At 40.9% G+C, this 20,315-nt stretch overlaps 1 protein-coding gene across 6 annotated transcripts in view; it reads left to right on the forward strand.

Moving 5' to 3' along the window:
- The first annotated feature begins 4,451 nt into the window (after nucleotides 1-4,451).
- The window catches only part of SPATS1 (spermatogenesis associated serine rich 1), a 44,867-nt gene continuing 29,003 nt past the window's right edge, over nucleotides 4,452-20,315 (forward strand). For 5 of the 6 annotated variants that reach the window (XM_077161947.1, XM_077161953.1, XM_077161949.1 and 2 more), the window contains exons 1-4: nucleotides 4,452-4,601; nucleotides 4,855-5,019; nucleotides 14,967-15,114; nucleotides 19,982-20,106. In XM_077161947.1, the coding sequence (XP_077018062.1) occupies nucleotides 4,556-4,601; nucleotides 4,855-5,019; nucleotides 14,967-15,114; nucleotides 19,982-20,106 (484 nt within the window). In that variant the 5' untranslated portion in view covers nucleotides 4,452-4,555. The remainder of the gene's footprint in view (nucleotides 4,602-4,854; nucleotides 5,020-14,966; nucleotides 15,115-19,981; nucleotides 20,107-20,315) is intronic. The other variant, XM_077161952.1, reaches the window with a different exon arrangement.

The following is a 20,315-nucleotide window of genomic DNA, read 5'->3' on the forward strand; positions in this document are numbered from 1 at the left end:
TCTCACAGTTCTGGAAGCTAGAAGTCCAAAATCCAGATCTGCAGGACCTCACTTCTGAAGTCTGCAGAGGTCTGGCAGTGACTTGTTGGCAACCCATGGCCATCTCAATCTCTGCCTTGTCACATGGCCATCTTCTCTCTGTCTCCTACCAACTGTGTCCAGATTTCCTTTTCTTATGAGGCACCAGTCATCCAGTTTGGCCTCCTCTTAACTAATAGTATCTCCACACCCTGTTTCCTAATAGACTCATCTTCACAGGAGTGGGGGTTAGGACTTGAACTATCTCTTTGAGGGATATCATTCAATGCACATCGGTGTTCAAAGAATTTCACAACAACCTTACCTGATTTAGCCATCTCCCTTCCTGTTCTGTAGAGAACAGGCTATTCCACTTACATAAACTAGTGTTTAGTCCATGTGTCTGTTTTATATATATATAAATTATTATATTTATTATATAATATATATATAGTAATCTTAATCTTTTATTTACATTACTTGGAAATCCAAGTTCAAGGAGATTTTTGTGCTTCTGGGGACAAGCACCATCCCAGGTCCCTGCTGGGCAGCCTGGCAGCTATGATAAGAGTGAAGGTAGCCTGGCTGGTACCAAGCTGACAATGGACCCTCATTGCTTAGAGCACAAACTAAGAAGGTTCTGGCCCAGCGGGGAGAGCCCAAACTCTGAATCCAGAGAGACTGGATTTAAATTCCAGCTTTGCCTGACACTAACTGAATTAGTTGCTTCACCCTGAATCTACTTTTCTTTTTCTGTAAAATGGGGATGATTTTAATAGCATTTCACTGTTATAAAGATTAAATGACATAATGAGTGTAAAGAGCTTGGCATATCACTGGCGCTCATCTAGGGAGGGGACGGTACGGTGTCTTACCATTGAATCTCTGCATATGGCCCAGCGTTTGGCACATGGCAGGGGCTTGGTAACTATTGCCTGACCTGAACTGATGGTGAGGCCCTTTCTGAGATGGCTAACGCTCCCTCTCCTGAATCTTTGCCAGACCTTCTGAAAGTTTTCAAAGGCGATCATGCATCAGTAATCCACTTAACACCTATTCCCCCAAGCACTCTACATGGCCCTCTGATGCCTCTTAGTCTGATGGCAATAGTGGAGACAATCTCGGATTGTTATTTCCTATGTCTTGGTTTTACACTGCCCTCTGGTGTGCATTTATGGGACAAACATGTTAAATGAGAGTTTCTGGTAGTGTTTTTCTCGACATTGGGGAGGCTCTCCTATAAGGACTGACTGCATTGCTGATGGTGGAGGGAAATAATGCTTCAGACCCCCACCCCCCAATTTAGCTTGCACTCCTGAGATTTAGCAAATACCATAAATTTATTTACCAAAGTCTCTGACCCCTGAGCCATCAAAAAGTGCTCTCCTGCTAGACTCAAGTTTCTCTGGACAGCCAGCACTTTGTGCTCTGCCAAGACCCAGAAGGACAGGGTAGAGGTTATTTGGTATCATTTCCCCTCTGATCCCTGGTTTTCTCTAACCCCAGAGCACCTAATTTTTATGGCTGTCCCAGCTGCTTTCTAGGGTCTAGGGTGTCCAGAATAGCCCCGGCGGGGGGAGAATCAGAACCACTGGCCCTGTCCTGCACCTGCATCGGCCCACCTCCTCTCCCTGCAGCCACCACCCTGTCTCGCCGTAGTTGATCCTTCCCAGAGGCAAGTTCCCAGGCGGTGAACACAAAGTGGGGTCCCACAGGGTGGAGGAGTTAGCGGGGGTTAAAGTTCAACCAATATTTCGCTGATCACACGGTAAGCCTGGAAGAGCATCTGGCGGAAAAAGGGCGCCTTTTATGACTAACTGGAACCGTATGCAGTCACCAATAGGTGCTCACTTTTGACCTAAAAACGGCAATCTGCATATGGGTCAGTGTACTACTTCACACGCACATACTCGTCACGGGCCTAGACCCCAAGTTTCCTCTGCATACTCAGAACCAGAAGTACCAGTCTCACGGCTCCTCAGGATTACGGACTGTGGAACTGAAAGGGGGCTCCAACCCTGAGGCGAGGTAGCTTTGACCTCAGGGGCCCAAGAGCCGCATCACTCCCTGTGCAAGGCCCCCAGTCCCCGAGCACATTCTGACGTGACCTTGGTTTGGTCTGCACCATCAGGAGAGGAGCCGCTAGTGCCAGGCAGGGAGGGCGAGAGAACTGTGGAGAAGTCCTTCTTGCCTGCCCGTGTTTACCCTCCCACGTCTACACTGGCAGGGTTTCCGAGGAACTTCAGCAGACCTCGGACTTCTGGAGTCACCCTGCACACTTTCCCTGCCTTTGCTGCGGAGCCCCGGTGTCCCGGGCTGCTGCTGCGCCCATGCCAGAGGCTTCTGGCATCAAGTCCTGGGCACTCATGTGCTGTGCAGGAGGCTGAGAGGCCCAGAGAAATTCTTAGGTGGTTCCCATGGCCCCTAAGTCATGGGGCCAGCTGCTTGAGCAGGTCTGCTGCAGGGATCATCTAAAAGTTGCCCAAATGATGAGGGCAAAGTGGCCTGGGAAGTTTTAGCAGAAGAATGGAGGATTTATGTTATGGGTCTGTATTCACAGGACTCAACAGGTATGAGAGGTATTTCCTCTCTGAAATTCATGGGCAACTCTGCAATCCCCAGACCAGAGGATCTGCAATCCTCTGAAATTCATGGGCAACTCTGCAATTCCCGGGACGGAATTTAGTGGTGCAGCTTCCGGGCGTGGTCTCATTTCTCCAGGAGGTGCAAACAGGAGAGGAAGGAGCTCAGCTCAGTGCCATTTTAATTATTCACATCCATCCATCCATCCACCCACTTGATTCTCTCAGTAAACAAATGGTTACTGAGCACTTAACATGTGCCAGATATACTAGGTGCAGTGAATAAAACAGACAAAAATGCCTGCCCTCCCAGCACTGCAGAATCTTGGATTAGCCATTGACATTTATGCTGGTGCCCAGCTAAGATTTCTATTGCAAAGCTGCTACCTCTTCTACCAAGGACTAACTAAACAGAAAATTAAACATATAAAATGTTTAATATGTTTTTTTAAACTTTAATAAGAGGAAATACCCATGATATAGTGCTAAATAAAAAAACCATGATATGCAGTTTTGTTCCAGTTATATTAAAATAGTTATGCAGAGAAAAAGAACAGAGAGAAAGTAGTCCCTAAATCTTAGTGGTGGTGTGGAAGATAGTATTTTCCAAGACGCCACAAGGTCTCCCATCGCCCATGAACTTCATACAAGGTGACCTTGATCCTCCCATTGAAAGATGGGGTTTACGTTCCCTCTCCTTGAATCTGGGACTATGGAAATAATACAGCTTCTGCCTGGTTCCCTTGGGATGGTTGCATTTGGGACCCAGAGGCCATGCTGTGAGGAAGCCCAGCACATAGAGAGGCCATGTGTACACAGATGATCTGACCAAATGTACCAGCTGCGCTCTTAGTCAATGGCCAACATCAACCACCATTATGTTGTACTAGCAAGGAAGCTTCGGTCACCTTCTGATGCAACCATACGGGGCCCCAAGCCAGAACTGTCTACCTGAACCTAGCCAATCTGCAGAATCCTGAGATTTCACTGTTTTAAGCAACAAAGTTTGGGGATGATCTGCTATGCAGCAGGAGATATTCAGAAAAAGTGGGTAATCCCTGGTTTATGGGATTATAGATGTTAGAGATGCTTTCCTATATTTCCCAAGATTTCTACAGTAATCTATTTCTTTTAAAATCACTATGAAAACTACTAAAAATAAAAACATTCAGATGTTTCACTTCAAGTGAGAAACTAGGTTTAAATTTGAACTTAGAGACTTAAACTGGACTCGAAGAATAGCTTTTTGCTCAAGATTTGTTAGCATCTTGTGAAGAATTGGTAAAATAAATTTAAGTTGAGATGATGGAAAGAGTGGGGAATTTGGCATGAAGAGACTTGCAAATGAATCTCAGTTCTGCTGCTTACTATCTGGGTGACCTTGAGCAAGCCATCGCTCAAATTTAGTTTTCTGTTTTGAAAAATGCAGCTGGCTGCTTGAGGAAAATAACATCCACCACATGCCTGGCCCAGAAAAGCGACGCCATAAGTGGTAGGTGAATCTTGTCTAATCAGTGCCAATTATAAGTGGGCATCTGCAAGCTTTGTGGGGGCCCATCCTTCACTGGTGCCAGTGACTACTGTTTCAATCATGAAAACTGCCTGAAAAAGAAACATAACCCCCTTTTTAAAAATGCAGAAATACAAAGTGACTTTTCCAGCGGTCCTTGCCCACTACGTCCAACCATGGTAGGAACCTCTGCTTCGGCGCCTCTCCAGAAACTCCAACACGGACTGAGGGCCAATGAGCCCCGGGAGGCAGCGAGGGTGGTGGGCCGGGAAGCCGGGCCTGGCCGGAAGCCGCGCGGTGGCGCTGCTGGGGCGCGTGTCCTGGCAACCCAGGAACGCGGCTCTCCGAGAGCGCTTGCCTTTGGCTCTCGGTTCGGTTTCTCCGTGCCGGCATTCTGCAGTTTGGCTGCCAGTTGGTCGGCATCTGGATCTCAGCTGTATACCCCATGGAGGCCTCTGAGCATAGACCCGGACCTCCCCTGGGGGAAAGTGGTAGGAAGGCCCAGAGGTGGAAGGGACGGTGCGACAGCGAGCCCCGCCTGGGTTGTGGGGAGAGAACTCACTGGAGCTCTGGGTACATTTAAACCAAGAAGCCTACCCCAGAGTGAGGCTCTGATTTGGAGGCCAGCCCTGCCCTCTTGATTGTTAAATGGCTTGCGCAGTTTGTTTGTTTTGACTTTTCTTATGGAAGGTCTTTTCTTTATTTCCCGGTTGCTTTTAATGTTTAAACTCACCACGTGCTTAGATGAGCCCATATACATTGGAAACGGATCTCAGAGCTGCCATCTCCCTTCCATTTCAAGATCAACCCGTTGCAGAGAGCTGAACAAGGTCCAAGAAAAAGCAAACTCTGATATGATCAACGTGAAGAGGAGATACAGTTGTAGTTCCAAGAAACTACCAGGACTGGGTGTGGATTTATTTGTCATATCCAAGTATGCTAGAGCCAGCAGGCGCTGTTTGAAATTTAAGGGAGGCTGGTATGGGCATATAAAAAGAACTACTTGGACATAGCTTATGTCTGTGTTAACCCAAGATATGGTAAAGGAGAGAACAAAAAGGTAATTAGAGGTATTTTACAAATGAAATTTAGCCAGAGGTTAAAGTGACCTGCTCAGTCAGTGCTTCCACTAATAAATGGCAAGGCTGGAATTGGACCTGAGTCTGCCTGGCTCCAGAGCCTGTGCTTTTTCATTTTTTCTTTGCTCTGATTTTAGTAGACCTGTGGCACTGCTTTGTGGAGGGGGCTAGATCAGGTGGAAATTGTGAACATTTAAAGAAAGGTTTAGATTAAATGATAGTTGGTGTGCTGGTTTGAAAGAATGTATAGACCCTAGAAAAGCCATGTTTTAATCAAAATCCCATTTCATAAAGGCAGAATAATCCCTATTCGATACTGTATGTTTGAAACTCTAATCAGATCATCTCCCTGGATGATGTGGTATAATCAAGAGTGGTTGTTACTGGATTAGGTGACGACATGTCTCCACCCATTCGGGTGGGTCTTGATAAATTTTTGGAGTCCTGTAAAAGAGGAAACATTTTGGAGAATGAAATAGATTTGGAGAGAGCAGAGAATGCTGCAGCACCATGAAGCAGAGAGTTCACGAGCCAGCGACCTTTGGAGATGGAAGAAAGAAAACGCTTCCCAGGGAGCTTCATGAAACCGGAAGCCAGGAGAGAAAGCTAGCAGATGACCCCGTGTTTGCCATGTGCACTTCTAGCTGGGAGAGAAACCATGACTGTGTTCGCCATGTGCCTTCTCACTTGAGAGAGAAACCTTGAACTTCATCGGCCTTTTTGAACCAAGCTATCTTTCCCTGGATGCCTTAGATGGGACATTTCTACAGACTTGCTTTAGTTGGGACATTTTCTCGGCCTTAGAACTGTTAACTAGCAACTTATTAAATTCCCCTTTTTAAAAGCCATTCTGTTTCTGGTATATTGCATTCTGGCAGCTAGCAAACTAGAACAGATGGTAACTCCATAATTGGTCTTAAGACTAAGGAGGATGTTTGGGGGCACATGTGCCTTTGGAGAACAATGCCACAGTGTCCCAGAAAACCTCAGGGCGAGGACATTTTATAGGTGAATGGCCTGCCATGCTGCAGAAGAGGGTTGCAGAATGTCTAGTCTTTGCCTTATCAGATCAAAGCTTGGTTCCTGGTCTTTTATTTTCCAGGTCTGTGGTCTCGTCATTCTCCTTCACAAAAGTGGGGAGTGGGAGCAGGTAGGACCTACAGGACTCCATAGCTGGGAACGGTAGAGCAGGAGGAGTTAGAACCATTACTTGCCCAGTGGGGCAGGGCCAGTGGGGAGAAAAGGGTTCTGGGACTCTAACTTTCAGTCCAACCTTACTGCAGCTTCCAGATTGGTCTGGGTTAAGGGAAATAGCTTAACTATATTTCTAACTTAGGGGTACCAGTGGATCAGTGTTTCTAAGTTGGGGTACCAGCGAGTCACTAGGCCCTGAGATCACCAGACCATATTTAATACTAAAGACCAGGGCTTCCTTTCCTGTTCTGTAGGTGTGTCTACTCATGAGACCACATCTGAGCTCAGTTTACCATGAAATCCATGAATTCAGGAAGGGCTTCTACCACCCAGTGGAAGATGCCTGCACAGCTGTACATATATGCGTGCTTCCCCCCAGAGAAGGCCCATTGCATTCATTACTTCTCAGAGGGGTCTGTTTACAAGGGTGAACAACCTCTGTGCAATCATTTATTTGTGGAACAAATGTTTGGAAACAGTGTTTGGCTAAAAGGGTAGCCACATTAAGCTAACATGGCTTGATGTATTATTTTTCTCCCCGCCAGACAGTGCTATTGTGTAAATCAGCTGAGATGACGAGTGTGTGAAAGTGCCTCGGTTATGTAAGGTGTTATTCCTGCCTAAAGAAACGGAAATAGTTATCTTGGCTTCCACAGATGGTACCAAAGAAACAGACTTTCTTTCAAACTCTCCCTCTTCCCCTGAATCCTTTTTTGGTCACCAGAACCTTATCTTGGTCCTTTTTATTACATTGTCTTTTCTCATCTTACAGTTTTTGTGACATGTTAGAATTTCCTGGTTTATAGCTTACTTGACATTTATTGCATTTGAATAACAATTCTCATTCTATAAGGGTGAACCTCTCAAGAGGGAGAATCTTTTAGCTTATTTGTCTCTCACCACTGCCCAATGGGGCAGGTATTATTACTTCTCTTTACCAAGGGAGCTGGACTCAGAGAGGTTGCTAGACTTAGGGTGACATTACGTTCTTCTAAGCATTGCCAGCATCAGTTTCAGAATCCAAGGTTCACACTGGCAGTCCCAGCACATTTCTACCTGAGGAGACCTGGAGAGGCAACTCAAGGTCATGGTTAAGTATCTCCAGTTCATACATGAGGCTGAATCATTTTTAGGAAGATTCACGTAATCAGCTTGATCTAAAGCGTGTGCTGTTTGCAAACTTTAGCAGAAATTGCCCTTTCCGCCCTTACTCATCCTTTCCTGCTATGCAGTCAAAGATCACTTTTGTAGAGCATTGGCCTCATGAAGCTTCTTGAGCAAACAAGGAAATATATTAAATTGCTAGACGTTTAATTAAATATATTTAATAATTACAATACTTCTATTTATTTGTATATTTTATTTTATATAATATATTTATGTTTATATAATATTTAATAATTTATAATTAATACAAATAAATATACTTAATTAATTAAATATATTAAATTGCTGCTCGAGGCCATGTAATAAATTAAAAATTTCCCCCTAAAACAAAAACAAATTTGTGAAGAGTCCCCTCTGATATCATCCATAGCACCAACCACTTCTTGCTTTTGTGAACTCTCAAGCCTTATGGTAGCAGATATACAACTAGAATGTTTACATGCTATGAAAAGGCAGCCACTATTAAAACCTTTGGGCAAAATTTACCATAAGTAAATGATATAACTCATAACTCACTGTGCTGGTTTGAAATGATGTATGAACCCTAAAAAAGCCACATTTTAATCCTAATCCCATTTTGTAAAGGTGGCCGTTTCTTCTAATCCCTATTCAGCATTGTATGTTTGAAACTGTAATTAGATCATCTCCCTGGAGATGTAAATGAGTGTGGTTGTTAAACTGGATTAGGTGATGACATGTCTCCACCCATTCGGGTGGGTCTTGATTAGTTTCTGGAGTCCTATAAAAGAGGAAACATTTTGGAAAATGAGGGATTCAGAGAGAGCAGAGAATGCTGCAGCACCACAAAGCAGAGAGTCCATCAGCCAGCACTCTGGAGATGAAGAAGGAAAATGCCTCCCTGGGAGCTTCATGAAGCTAGCAGATGACACTGTGCTTACCATGTGCCCTTCCAGCTGAGAGAGAAACCCTGACTGTATTCGCCATGTGCCTTCTCACTTGAGAGAGAAACCCTGAACTTCATCAGCCTTCTTGAACCAAGGTATCTTTCCCTGGATGTCTTAGATTGGACATTTCAATAGACTGTTTTTTAATAGGGACATTTTCTCGGCCTTAGAACTGTAAACTAGCAACTCATTAAATTCCCCCTTTTAAAAGCCATTCTGTTTCTGGTATTTTGCATTCCAGCTGCTAGTGAACTAGAACACTCACATACTAGTATCAACCTTGAGGATATCTATACCCTGTTCCCATTTCTTTTCCATGTGTATGGGTACTTTCTCCATCCTTATACATCTATTTTGTACCTTTTTCATTTCTAGAAGTAGAACTATTAGGTCCATGGGTGTGCACTTGTCAAAGGTTTCAGAATACACATATGGCCAAATTGCTTTTTAGTAAGATGGGGAGAGTCTGCATTCCCAACAACAAAGCACAGGAGTGCCATTCCCCTAAGCTGTGAACACCTGGAGATTTGCCAAACTATTAGCCCTCCCCCCAAAAATGGTATCTTGTCTTAAATTAAGCTGTTTGGTTCCTAGGAAGAACCAAAAAAATATTGGCTATTTTCCAAATGAATATACATTTGCTATTTGTATGCATTTTTAAAATGAAATGCCTGGTCATGCTTTTTGCCCATTTATTCCCTTTGGGTATTTATCTTCATCTTAGAGATTTATAAAACCATATAATTTATTATGACTGCTAACTGTTTTTCCATTTTGTATGTTATAACATTTCCCCGACTTTGTGGTTTGTTATGGAAGTTTGTAATGTAAATATATTCAAACATATGAATCTTTTCTTTATGTTTTCTGTATTTGATACCTTTATTTAAAATAACATCCCCACTCTAACATTATATAAACATTCACCCATAATTTTTTCAGTTACATTTAAAATTTTACATTTTACATTTAAATCTATAATCCATCTGAAATTTAATTTAATTTTTGTTCCAAATGGTTAATTATTTGTTCCAGCAGTATTTTTGAGTAATTCATCTTTTCGTCACTAAGAGAAAATGACATTGATGTCATATGCAAATTTATTCAATTCATTTTCTATTCTGCTCCATTGATCTGTTAGGATCTGTGTCAGTACTATAATATTAAACTACATTTTATAATTTATATTCCATAGCTGAGTAATCCTGAGCGAGTTATTTGACATTTCTGAGACTCAGTTTCTTTATATGTAAAGTTCTTTCTCTTTTATCTGTAATTATCTCTGTTCTGCTCTTTATTTGTTCATGTGGATTCCTCTTACTGTTCAGTATCCTTTCATTTCAGCCTGAAGGATCCCCTCTAGTATTTCTTGTAGGAAATTAGTACCAAATTTCCCCAGTCTTTGTTTATCTTAATATATCTTAATTTTGCCTTGATTTTTAAATTTTTAAAGATAATTTTATTGAGCGATATTATATATTTCCATGCCATATAATCAAAATGTACAATCAGTGACTCACAGTATCATCATATAACTGTGCATTCATCATCACGATGTATTTTTGAACATTTTCATTACTCCAAAAAAATAAAAATAAAAGTAAAAAAAAACACCCAAAACATCCCATACCCCTTATCCCCCATATTTTACTTATTTTTTTGTCTCTCCCTTTTTTTATCGCTCATCTGTCCCTACACTGGATAAAGGGATTATCAGTCACATATTTTTCACAATCACATGTTCACACCTTAAAAGCTCTGTAGTTATTCAATTATCTTCAAGAATCAAGGCTATTGGATTACATTTCAACAGTTTCAGGTATTTCCCTCTAGTTACTCCAATACACCAAAAACTGACAAGGTATGTCTATATACTGCATAAAAATAACCTTCAGAATGACCTCTTGACTCTGTTTGAATTCTCTCAGCCACTGAAACTTTGCTTTGTTTCATTTTTCTTCCCCCTTTTGGTCAAGAAGCCTTCCTCAATCCCATGATGCCAGGTCCTGGCTCATCCCTGGGAGTCATGCCTCACGTTGGCAGGGAGGTTTATACTCCTGGGAGTCATGTCCCATATAGTGGGGAGGACAGTGTGTTCACCTGTGGATTTGGCTTAGAGCAAGAGTTCACATCTGAGCAACAAAAGAGGTTCTCTGGGGGTGACTCTTAGGCATAATCATAAGTAGGCTTAGCTTCTTTGCAGGAATGTTTCATAAGGGTAAGCCCTAAGGTGGAGGGCCTGGTCCATCAAATTGGTGGGCCCCAATGATTGCGAGAATATCTGTTCAGTCTTAATGCTGTTTACTTGTGTTTTGTCTTCAAACTTGCTTATCTATATTATTAGTTTTTTTTTTTCATAAGGCCATGAAGGTTTTTTTTGGCTTCAGATAATCTTTATTGTATTCATTTCTGCTTTTATTTTTTATTTCCCTCATTATCATTTTTGGGGGCTTATCCTCCTCCCACCCTTATTTCTTGAATTGAAAGCTTAGCTCCTTAATTGTGGAATCTATGTTTTTAAACACATTCCATCAATTCTAAGATGTACATTTTTTTTCAGTGTGCATCTCTGAAGCTGGGATTGGTGTTACTAGTGCTGTGGGCTTGGCAGCAGATGGGAAATAGTTGTCATCAACTCGGCCATACGAGCATCAGGACACGCAAAGGGTGTCAGTGACTTGGAAGAAAATTCCAGGGACAATAAAGGAGCACTCTTATAAGAAATGCTGCATCACCCATGTTCTTGTTGGACTGAGATCAATAATATATGGTGTCATGGTTAGGGACAGGTATCAACTTAGCCAAGTTGTGGTACCTGTTCATCTGATTGGGCAAGCGCTGGCCTGTCTGTTGCAATGAGGACATTTCAAAGGATTAGGTCATGATTACGTCAGCTACATCCACAGCTGATTCCATTTGTAATCAGCCAAAGGGGAGTGTCTTCTGCAATTAGTGATGCTAAATCCAATCATGGGAAGCCTTTTAAGGAGGACTCAGAGGAGACAGGTTGCATTCCTGCTTTGGCTGGTGAGCCTCTCCTGTGGAGTTCATCCAGGCCATCCATCGGAGTCATCGGCTTCGCAGCCTGCCCTTTGGATTTTGGACTCTGCATTCCTACGGTCACGTGAGACACTTTCATAAATTTTATATTTGCAAGTGTTCCCTGTTGATTCTGTTTCTCTAGAGAACCCTAACTAATACATATGGAAAATGTGGATATAAATGATTGAGTTGAAAAGTGATTCAGTAGTAAGCAGACTGTTGAATGTAAATAAAGTTTAAGAATGTCTTTACCGATTTGTTTCACTTATATTTTCCTTTTCTATGTATGCACATAAGTGATATTAAAATCTGGATCTAAGTAAATCAAGAGTGATTCAATACATAAAAAAATTCTAAATGATAAATCATTGTGTTATGGTTTAATTGTTTAGCCTTGCTCTTTGTGGTACATAAAATAATAATGTTACTACAGTTGATGGCATCTTATGTTCAGTATAATACAGTATATGCATTTAAGGCTCTAAATTTCTAATTACTCCTTTAGTTGAATCCTACAAGTTTTGATATATAATACGTCATTCATCTTAAAGCATCTCATAATTTCCATTATAATTTCTTCTTTTATATAAATTATTTAGAAATGTTGTTTGAGTCTTCAAGCGTGTAGATGCTTTTTGGCTGTCTTTTTATTATTGATTTCTAGTTGTATTGCATTGTGGTCAGAGAATGTGATATATATTTGTTATACTTCTTTTGTGGCTTAGTATATGGGTGGTTCCTCCTTTGGCTGCTGGGGACCTGTCCTGTTCTCCTCACAGGTCTGCTCTTTTTCTACCTCCTCTGATGGACTCTATCACACCCCTCCTACTCGTACTTCAAGCACCTAGTTGACCTGGCTGCTGTGGCTCCAGGGCATATTCAGAACATATTCCAGAACAGTGCTTTCCATCCTTGGCTAGCCCTAAGAATCAACTGATATGCTTAAACACTCTAATTCTCTAATCCCTCCTTAGTAGTTCTGAGCCATAGCCCTGGAACCTGTAGGTTAAATGAGTGCTCCAAGGTGATTTTCATGTCCAGAAATTCAGGAAATTCTATGCAACTGGAGCTAGGTAGGTGGGCTGGAATATTCTAGTAACAGGGCCAAATATTAGTCTGTTATTGGAGGAAGGGCTTATTAAGAACACAGGTTCCCAGGCCTTACCTGCGGAGATTCTAGTTCAGTGGGTCTGAAATTTTATCAAGTAGCATGGGGTGTATTTTCAGGGGGAGGAAGTAGCTTTTAAACTTTAACTTTGAAGAGTGGGAGGCAAAAAGTCCTCTTAGTAGTGAAGGATTTGGCGATGGTTGAAACTTGATATGACTCACTTGCTAAATGAGTTTCAGAAGGAGTAAAAAAGAAATGGATACAAAATTGGCTAAGTAGGGCGGGCCGCGGTGGCTCAGCGGGCAAAGTGCTTGCCTGCTATGCCGGAGGACCTCGGTTCGATTCCCGGCCCCAGCCCATGTAACAAAAACGGAGAAACAGAATACAATAAAACAAGAAAATGTTTAAAAATGTTTCCCTTTCTTCCTTCTATCCTTCCTTCCTTCTCTCTGTCTTTCGTTTAAAAAAAAAAAAAAAAAAAAAAAAATTGGCTAAGTAGCAGTTCTGCTGATAGTTGAATTTGCAGTAGGCACAGGGTGAATACCATATATATGTGAAGCTTGATACTATATAGATGGAACAGTGATCAGTCTAAATACATATTCAAGAATCATGGAGATTTAACTCTTATTTCTTGTACTTTTATTTTTTTATTTTTTATTTTATTTTTTATTAATTAAAAAAAGTTAACTAACACAACATTTAGAAATCATTCCATTCTACATATACAATCAGTAATTCTTAATATCATCACATAGATGCATATTCATCGTTTCTTAGTACATTTGCATCGATTTAGAAAAAGAAAAAGACAACAGAAAAAGAAATAAAACGATAATAGAGAGAAAAAAGTAAAAAAATAAATAAAAAAATAAAAAAGAAAAAAAGAAGAAGAAAAAAACTATACCTCAGATGCAGCTTCATTCAGTGTTTTAACCTATTACATTACAATTAGGTAGTATTGTGCTGTCCGTTTCTGAGTTTTTGTATCCAGTCTTGTTGCACAGTCTGTATCCCTTCAGCTCCAATTACCCATTATCTTACCCTATTTCTATCTCCTGATGGTCTCTGTTACCAATGACATATTCCAAGTTTATTCTCTAATGTCGGTTCACATCAGTGGGACCATACAGTATTTGTCCTTTAGTTTTTGGCTAGTCTCACTCAGCATAATGTTCTCTAGGTCCATCCATGTTATTACATGCTTCATAAGTTTATTCTGTCTTAAAGCTGCATAATATTCCATCGTATGTATATACCACAGTTTGTTTGGCCACTCGTCTGTTGATGGACATTTTGGCTGTTTCCATCTCTTTGCAATTGTAAATAACGCTGCTATAAACATTGGTGTGCAAATGTCCGTTTGTGTCTTTGCCCTTAAGTCCTCTGAGTAGATACCTAGCAATGGTATTGCTGGGTCGTATGGCAATTCTATATTCAGTTTTTTGAGGAACCGCCAAACTGCCTTCCACAGTGGTTGCACCATTTGACATTCCCACCAACAGTGGATAAGTGCATCTGACATTTTTAAAGGTGACCGGACAAGGCGCACCCTATATAAAATGATGAGAAAACAGACAGTCTAAGGAATTAGTGATTGTACAGCAGAGTGGAAATGTTGGGCACGCTTGTCTTTTTGACCATCACTGAATTTCAGGACTCCCTTACTTGTAGTTGTGGATGGTTGGAAACTATAATTCTTTATCATTTATTCATTCAATTATTTATTGAGCATCTATTTATGCCAGGCTCTGTTTATGCCAGGTTGCTACTAAGATGAATAGGACACAGTTTAGTGGGGTAGGCGTTTATATACAATAATGAATGATGACAGTACAGCATGAGGGGAAGCTGTGCAAGCTTTGAAAGGTGGTCTTATGACTCAGTATCATCAGCTATATTCAGGAGTCCTCATAGGAAAAATCCTTTGAAAAATGTACCTCTGTTTGGAATCCAGACTCAATACAATGTACAGTGAGGTATAGCTTAATCCGGATCTTATCTTTTCCACTTGTTTCAGAGTTGGTGAACTGTTGTGGAGGGGCAAGCAGTCTAGCATAATGGTTAGAACTTTAGACTTTGGTATCACTAGACCTGTGATCAAATCTGGGACTAGACAGTTTTTTCTGAGTGATCTTAGTCCAGTTTCTTAAATTTCTGAGTTTTAGTTTGGGGAATAAGTAATACCTATGTCTGTGGGTTGCTATAGGGATTATGTGGGATAATGTGTGCAAGGAGTTAGCATAATTCCTGGTATACAGTAAATGCCCAACAAATGTTAGCTGTTCTTTAAAAGGGATTAAGACACAGTGGATGATGTTTTCTGCAATGGAGATAAACGGTGATATCTGTGTGTTGCAGGTACTAAACGCAGTGTTTTTCTGGACTCTAAGGAACACTTTGCCAATGCAGCATTCTCTGGCAGCAGGGCCAGCTCCTCAGCTTCTGCAGAAACAGGTCTCAATGTCCGTGAGCTCCCAGGCCTCTGTGGAGTGTCTGTCCATCCAGAGTAAGCGAGGGACGCAGATGATTTCTGGGGAGCAGGGTTAGGGAAGGGCTGGCAATGTTTCTGTTTCTTGATCTGGTTGGTAATTTCATGGATGTTGGCTTTATATTATTTGTAAAACTGCATTTGTGCTTTATGTACTTTTCTCTGTTTATATTTCTTTCACAGTGAGTGGTGCAGTTTGGTCACACCTAACAATTTCATAATAAAAGTAATTGAAGTTCATTGTAGAAATTTTGAAAGTTTAAAAACAAAATAAAAATTGAAAACCACAGTAATTCCACTTTGTGGAGAATTATTGTTAACACTTTCACGTATATACTTCTATTTTTTTTATGGATACAAATATCTGTTTTACACAGCTAAGATTGTATTATAGTCTTCTTGTAAAATCTGCATTTTTACTCTACAGTATATGATGAGAATTTTCTCATATCTTTGGGTGTTTTTCCAGAACATAATTTTCAATGACTACATGAATAGGCACAGTCTAACTTGTGTTCTATAGTTTCAAAGGTTTTGCTCTTATAAATAAGGCTGTGATGAGTATCTCTGTACATTCGTTTTTTGCCCACTTCTAGTTATATCATAAAGGCAAATTCTTAGAAATGTAATTATTGAGTCATAGGTAAGGGAAGTCACTCAAGTGATTCTTTCCATAATAAAATCTGTTCTAAAATAGACTTGCTATCCCCAGCAACAGACATGGAAGCGTTGGCATAGCTCTTTTTTTAAAAATTTTTTTAACTTTTTTAATTGTATAGTATAACATATATATGAATCAAAGAAATAAAAAAGCAATAGTTTTGAAAGCACTCTTCAACAAGTAGTTACAGGACAAATCCCAGAGTTTGTCATGGGCTACGATACCATCCTCTCATATTTTTCCTTCTACCTGAAGAAATATAGGAGGTTAGAGGTCTTAAATATTTTTTATCATCACAATCAACTTTTTTTCCTTCCTTTTTTATGGAAAATAACATACGTACAAGAAAGCTATAAGTTTCAAAGCACAGCACCACAATTAGTTGTAGAACATGTTTCAGAGTTTGACATGGGTTACAATTTCACAATTTTAGGTTTTTACTTCTAGCTGCTCTTGGCATAGTTCTTAAACTCTATCTCTTTAGGTCCTCTGCACAGATGTATGTCAGTAACAGCATCAATGGGTCCATGTTTTGGGAGGGAAAGAATACGCGGATTGTTGATTTCCCATCCTGGAGAATGGGGACTATGTGATCAATGCCAGTTCTTCATCTACAACTTCCATATAAACAAGTCTCTTTTCTTTCTCATGATACCTGGTATAAAGAGCACCTAATTCAGTCATAGCAGGTATACCCTAATCTAAACCTCCAGCCTAGATATTGCCCCAATCTTCATACTGAAATGTTCAGTTGCCTTCTACGGATCTCTACCTGGATGTCCCACAGACTGCTCATACTCAACATAACTCAACCAAACTTATCACCCTTCCACAAAAACCAGGTTCTCCTCTTGCATTCTCTGTCTCAATCAATGGTCTTGTCATCCATGCATTCCCAAAGGTATAGATCTAGGGGTCATACTTGCATTCTCCCGCTCATCCAATTGGGGATCAAGTTCCAGAATATCTTATAAGTCCATCTCCTCTACTCCATCGGTATCACCACTGTCCCACTCCAGGTTCTCGTTGTCTCTTGCCTGGACCATTGTAATGTCCTCTGTGTTAGTTATCTATTGCTGTGTAACAAATCCCCTCAAAATTTAGTGGCTTCAAACAGCAAACATTTATTATCTCACTGTTTCTGTGGGCCAGGAATCTGGGTGCAGTTTAACTGTATTCCTCTGTCTTAAGTTCTTTCTTATGAAGATGCAGTCAAGGTGTTGGTTGGAGCTGCGGGCTTCTCTGAAGACTCAACCTGAGTCCACTTCCAAGCTCACTCACATGCCTGGTGGCAGGATTTAATTCCTTGCAGCTTTTAGCCTAAGGGCCTCATTCCTCACTGGCTGTTGCCTGGAGTCTTTCCTCCATTTCTTGCCTCTCCATAGGCCATCTCACAACATGGCAGCTGGCTTCCCTCAGAACAAGTGAGAGAGTGAGAGTGGACACACGAGACAAATCCACAGGCTCTTTGTAGCCTAAGGTCTTAGTTCACCAGGGCTGCTATGACAAATACACACTGGTTAGATTAATAACAGGAATTTATTGTCTCACAATTTCAGAGGCCAGAAGTCCAAAATCTAGGTGTCAGTAAGGCCTTGCTTTCTCTCCAAAGATTATGGCTTTCTGGTGCTAGTTTGCCATAATCCTTGAGGTTCCTTAGTTTGCATTTCTGTCTCTTGTATGCAGACATGGCAACATCCTCTCTGACTTCTGTATCTGAATTGCCTCTCTTATAAAGACTCCAGTAATACAGATTAAGGCCCACCTTGACCAGTTTAGCCACACCTGAATAGGATCTTAGAAGATCCTATTCACAAATGCGTCCACATTGTAACTAACAATTCATCTTCAAAATTACATCCTATTTACAAATGGGTTCAACCCCACAGGAATGTGGATTAAGATTAAGAACACAGCTTTTGTTGGGGTGACATAATTCAGTCTACACACCTAATCTCGAAGTGATATCCATCACTTTTGCCTTATTCTATTTGTTAGAAGTAAGTCACTAGGTCCAGCCCAATCCCTCAAGAGGAAGGGGCTGCAGATGGGAATAAATACCAGGATGCAGGGATCATTGGTGGTCATATTAGGGGCTTCCCAACACAAGTTCCTAAGTGGATGCCTTATATTTTTAACGTCCATTCTTCATGCAACCTCTAACATTTTTGAAAACAGAAATCAGACCATATGTGAGCATGTCATGTTCCTGCCTACCATTATTTAATGATACCTTATTAAAGCATGTGACAGGGAAAATCCAAGACCCCTCACATGGTCTGCAAATCTTCCAAATCTGTCTTTCTTTGCTTCTCCAGCCTCATTACCAACACTCCCACTTCAGCCACATCACATTGCTTCATTTCTCTGTATTTCTTCCCTCTTTACCTTTGCTTATGTTGTTTCCTTTGCCTGGAGTGCCTTCTCCCAATGCTCTGTGCTTGTGTTCACGTACTGTAGATGCTGCTCAGCTCCCACTAACTTCCCTAGTGGTCTCATCTATGCTGTCCTCCTTTTTCTGGGGAACTGTTTCTCTCCCCCTCCATGCCCGGTTTTAATCAGTACTCTCTGAATGTGATCTGCCACATTCTTCTGTGACTCTACTTGACACTCACACTGGGCCAATGAGAGACCTTCCCTGAGATTTTCACATTGGAGAAAGGGGTGGGGTTGGTTGGAAGACTGAAAATTTGAATCTGAGGCTATTATAGCCTTGTTGTCTTTGTGAAGAAACTGGTCTGCAACCGGTAAAAATTAAACCAAGATGTGGAGCAAGTAGAGGCAAGCTGGGGAGAGAGACACCCTTGGAGACATGGAGCCCTAATCCAGCTATCCTAAGCTATTACCTTGGTCGTGGGAACCAAAACATCCCCATAATTGCTTCTACTACCATAGTTTGAGTTGGATTTCTGTCACTGGCAACCAAAATCCATGGTTAATACATGTGGTGAATTTATATCTATTTTTGAGATTCAGTTCAGGCATGCCTCCTCCAAAATGTTTCAAAATGGCTTCTATGTCCTCTAAAACCTAACTTGATTAGGTGCCCCTTCTCATTGCTTACTTAATTTCTGGGAAATGTCTTTATCATTGTGTTTACCTAGTCTTCTATAATCATCTATTCCTATGTCCATCTCTCTCTCTCCATATCCTAAACTCCTTGAAGGTAGGGAATATGTTGAGTCATTATTGGGATCCCCAATGTCTAGAGTAGTGCCTGCCCCCAAGCAAATAAGCATCTGGTGAATAAGCAAAGTAGGTGGATACTTCAAAAGTTCTTCAGAAAACTTTTTTTATCCTCTCAATCTTTTCTATACAGTTTTCTCAGTAAAGCCTTTTCCTTTTCATATTTAGGAGAGACATATTTCACTCCAGTTTTAAAATTTATCATATGTTCTGAATTGGGGACACTAAATTATGTATTTTTGCTCTATCTATAAGCCACAAAAGTTCAAGGATATTAGTAAATGTATGTTTACGTAAAACTGGAGATCAATTTATACAGTGTTAGTGAGTTCTTGAACCAGGGTTCTTTAAGAGTTAAGCAACATAAGTCCAGATTTAGGAGATTTGGCTGCAAAGCTAGCTCTAACTCTATCTAGCTGTGTTTTGTCGTAGGAAGTCAACTTCTCTGAGAGTCCTTTTCCTTTTCAAATGATTATAACAGTCCTACCTACATCACAGCATTGTTAGTGGGGAGCAAATGAGATATATCATATAGAGTTGCTTTGAAACTATTCAAATGTAAGAGTAATGCAATATTATGAGAAAAGATCCTGTGCCTTGATTGTGGATAACTATACCCAAAAGCTTTGTCCAAGGCCATTTATCAAATGCAAAGCCACTTAAGCCGGAAGTGATCGCCTTTTCTGCTGACACGCACATGAGTTGGGGCCTTTTTTATCTGGCAGGAAGTTCAGTGCAAAACATAATGTTCAGTTATTGTAACCATTTCAGTCTATATTTGTTTTTTAAATTATTTTTTCCCCTTCTCTTTATGCTTATTGATTTTTTATTTTGTTCAGGGTCTTATTCAACATGCACCTTTTAGATATGTTTCACTCTCTTAAATTGTGAATAAAAATAAATTATATGCTCACAAAATTTATGGAAGAGTAGGCCCAGTTCTCATAACTGTGGGTAATTCTAGTGTAGGAGATGTGATTAGGTTCCAACAACCAATTTAAGATGTAGAAGAATCTAATCCTTCGGTTTTCTACCCAGCACTGCTGCAGATTTGGATCAGAGATCCTCTTCCTCGCCTTCTGATCACGCCTCTGAAACTCCATTGCCTGGAGCTCAAAAGGACAAATCTCTTGAGGAGTTCAGCCTGCTTAGGCTGCAGACAAGTGAGTGAGTCACAAGCTGTACCTTCGCACACCTCCGTCCACAGGGTCTTTTCCAAAGTCTACCAAGCTGTTGGGGATGATTTGCTGAAGAACTAGGAAGTGGTAGCGCTAGGCATTGGACGCGTTACGTCTCTAATTCTCACAACAACTCTGCTGGGGAGCTGTCATATGTTTTCTGCAAGTAAAATGCCTTTTTATATATTAAAGTA

The sequence above is a fragment of the Tamandua tetradactyla genome, chromosome 5, assembly GCF_023851605.1.
Source record: "Tamandua tetradactyla isolate mTamTet1 chromosome 5, mTamTet1.pri, whole genome shotgun sequence".
In the NCBI taxonomy this organism is placed as follows: domain Eukaryota; kingdom Metazoa; phylum Chordata; class Mammalia; order Pilosa; family Myrmecophagidae; genus Tamandua; species Tamandua tetradactyla.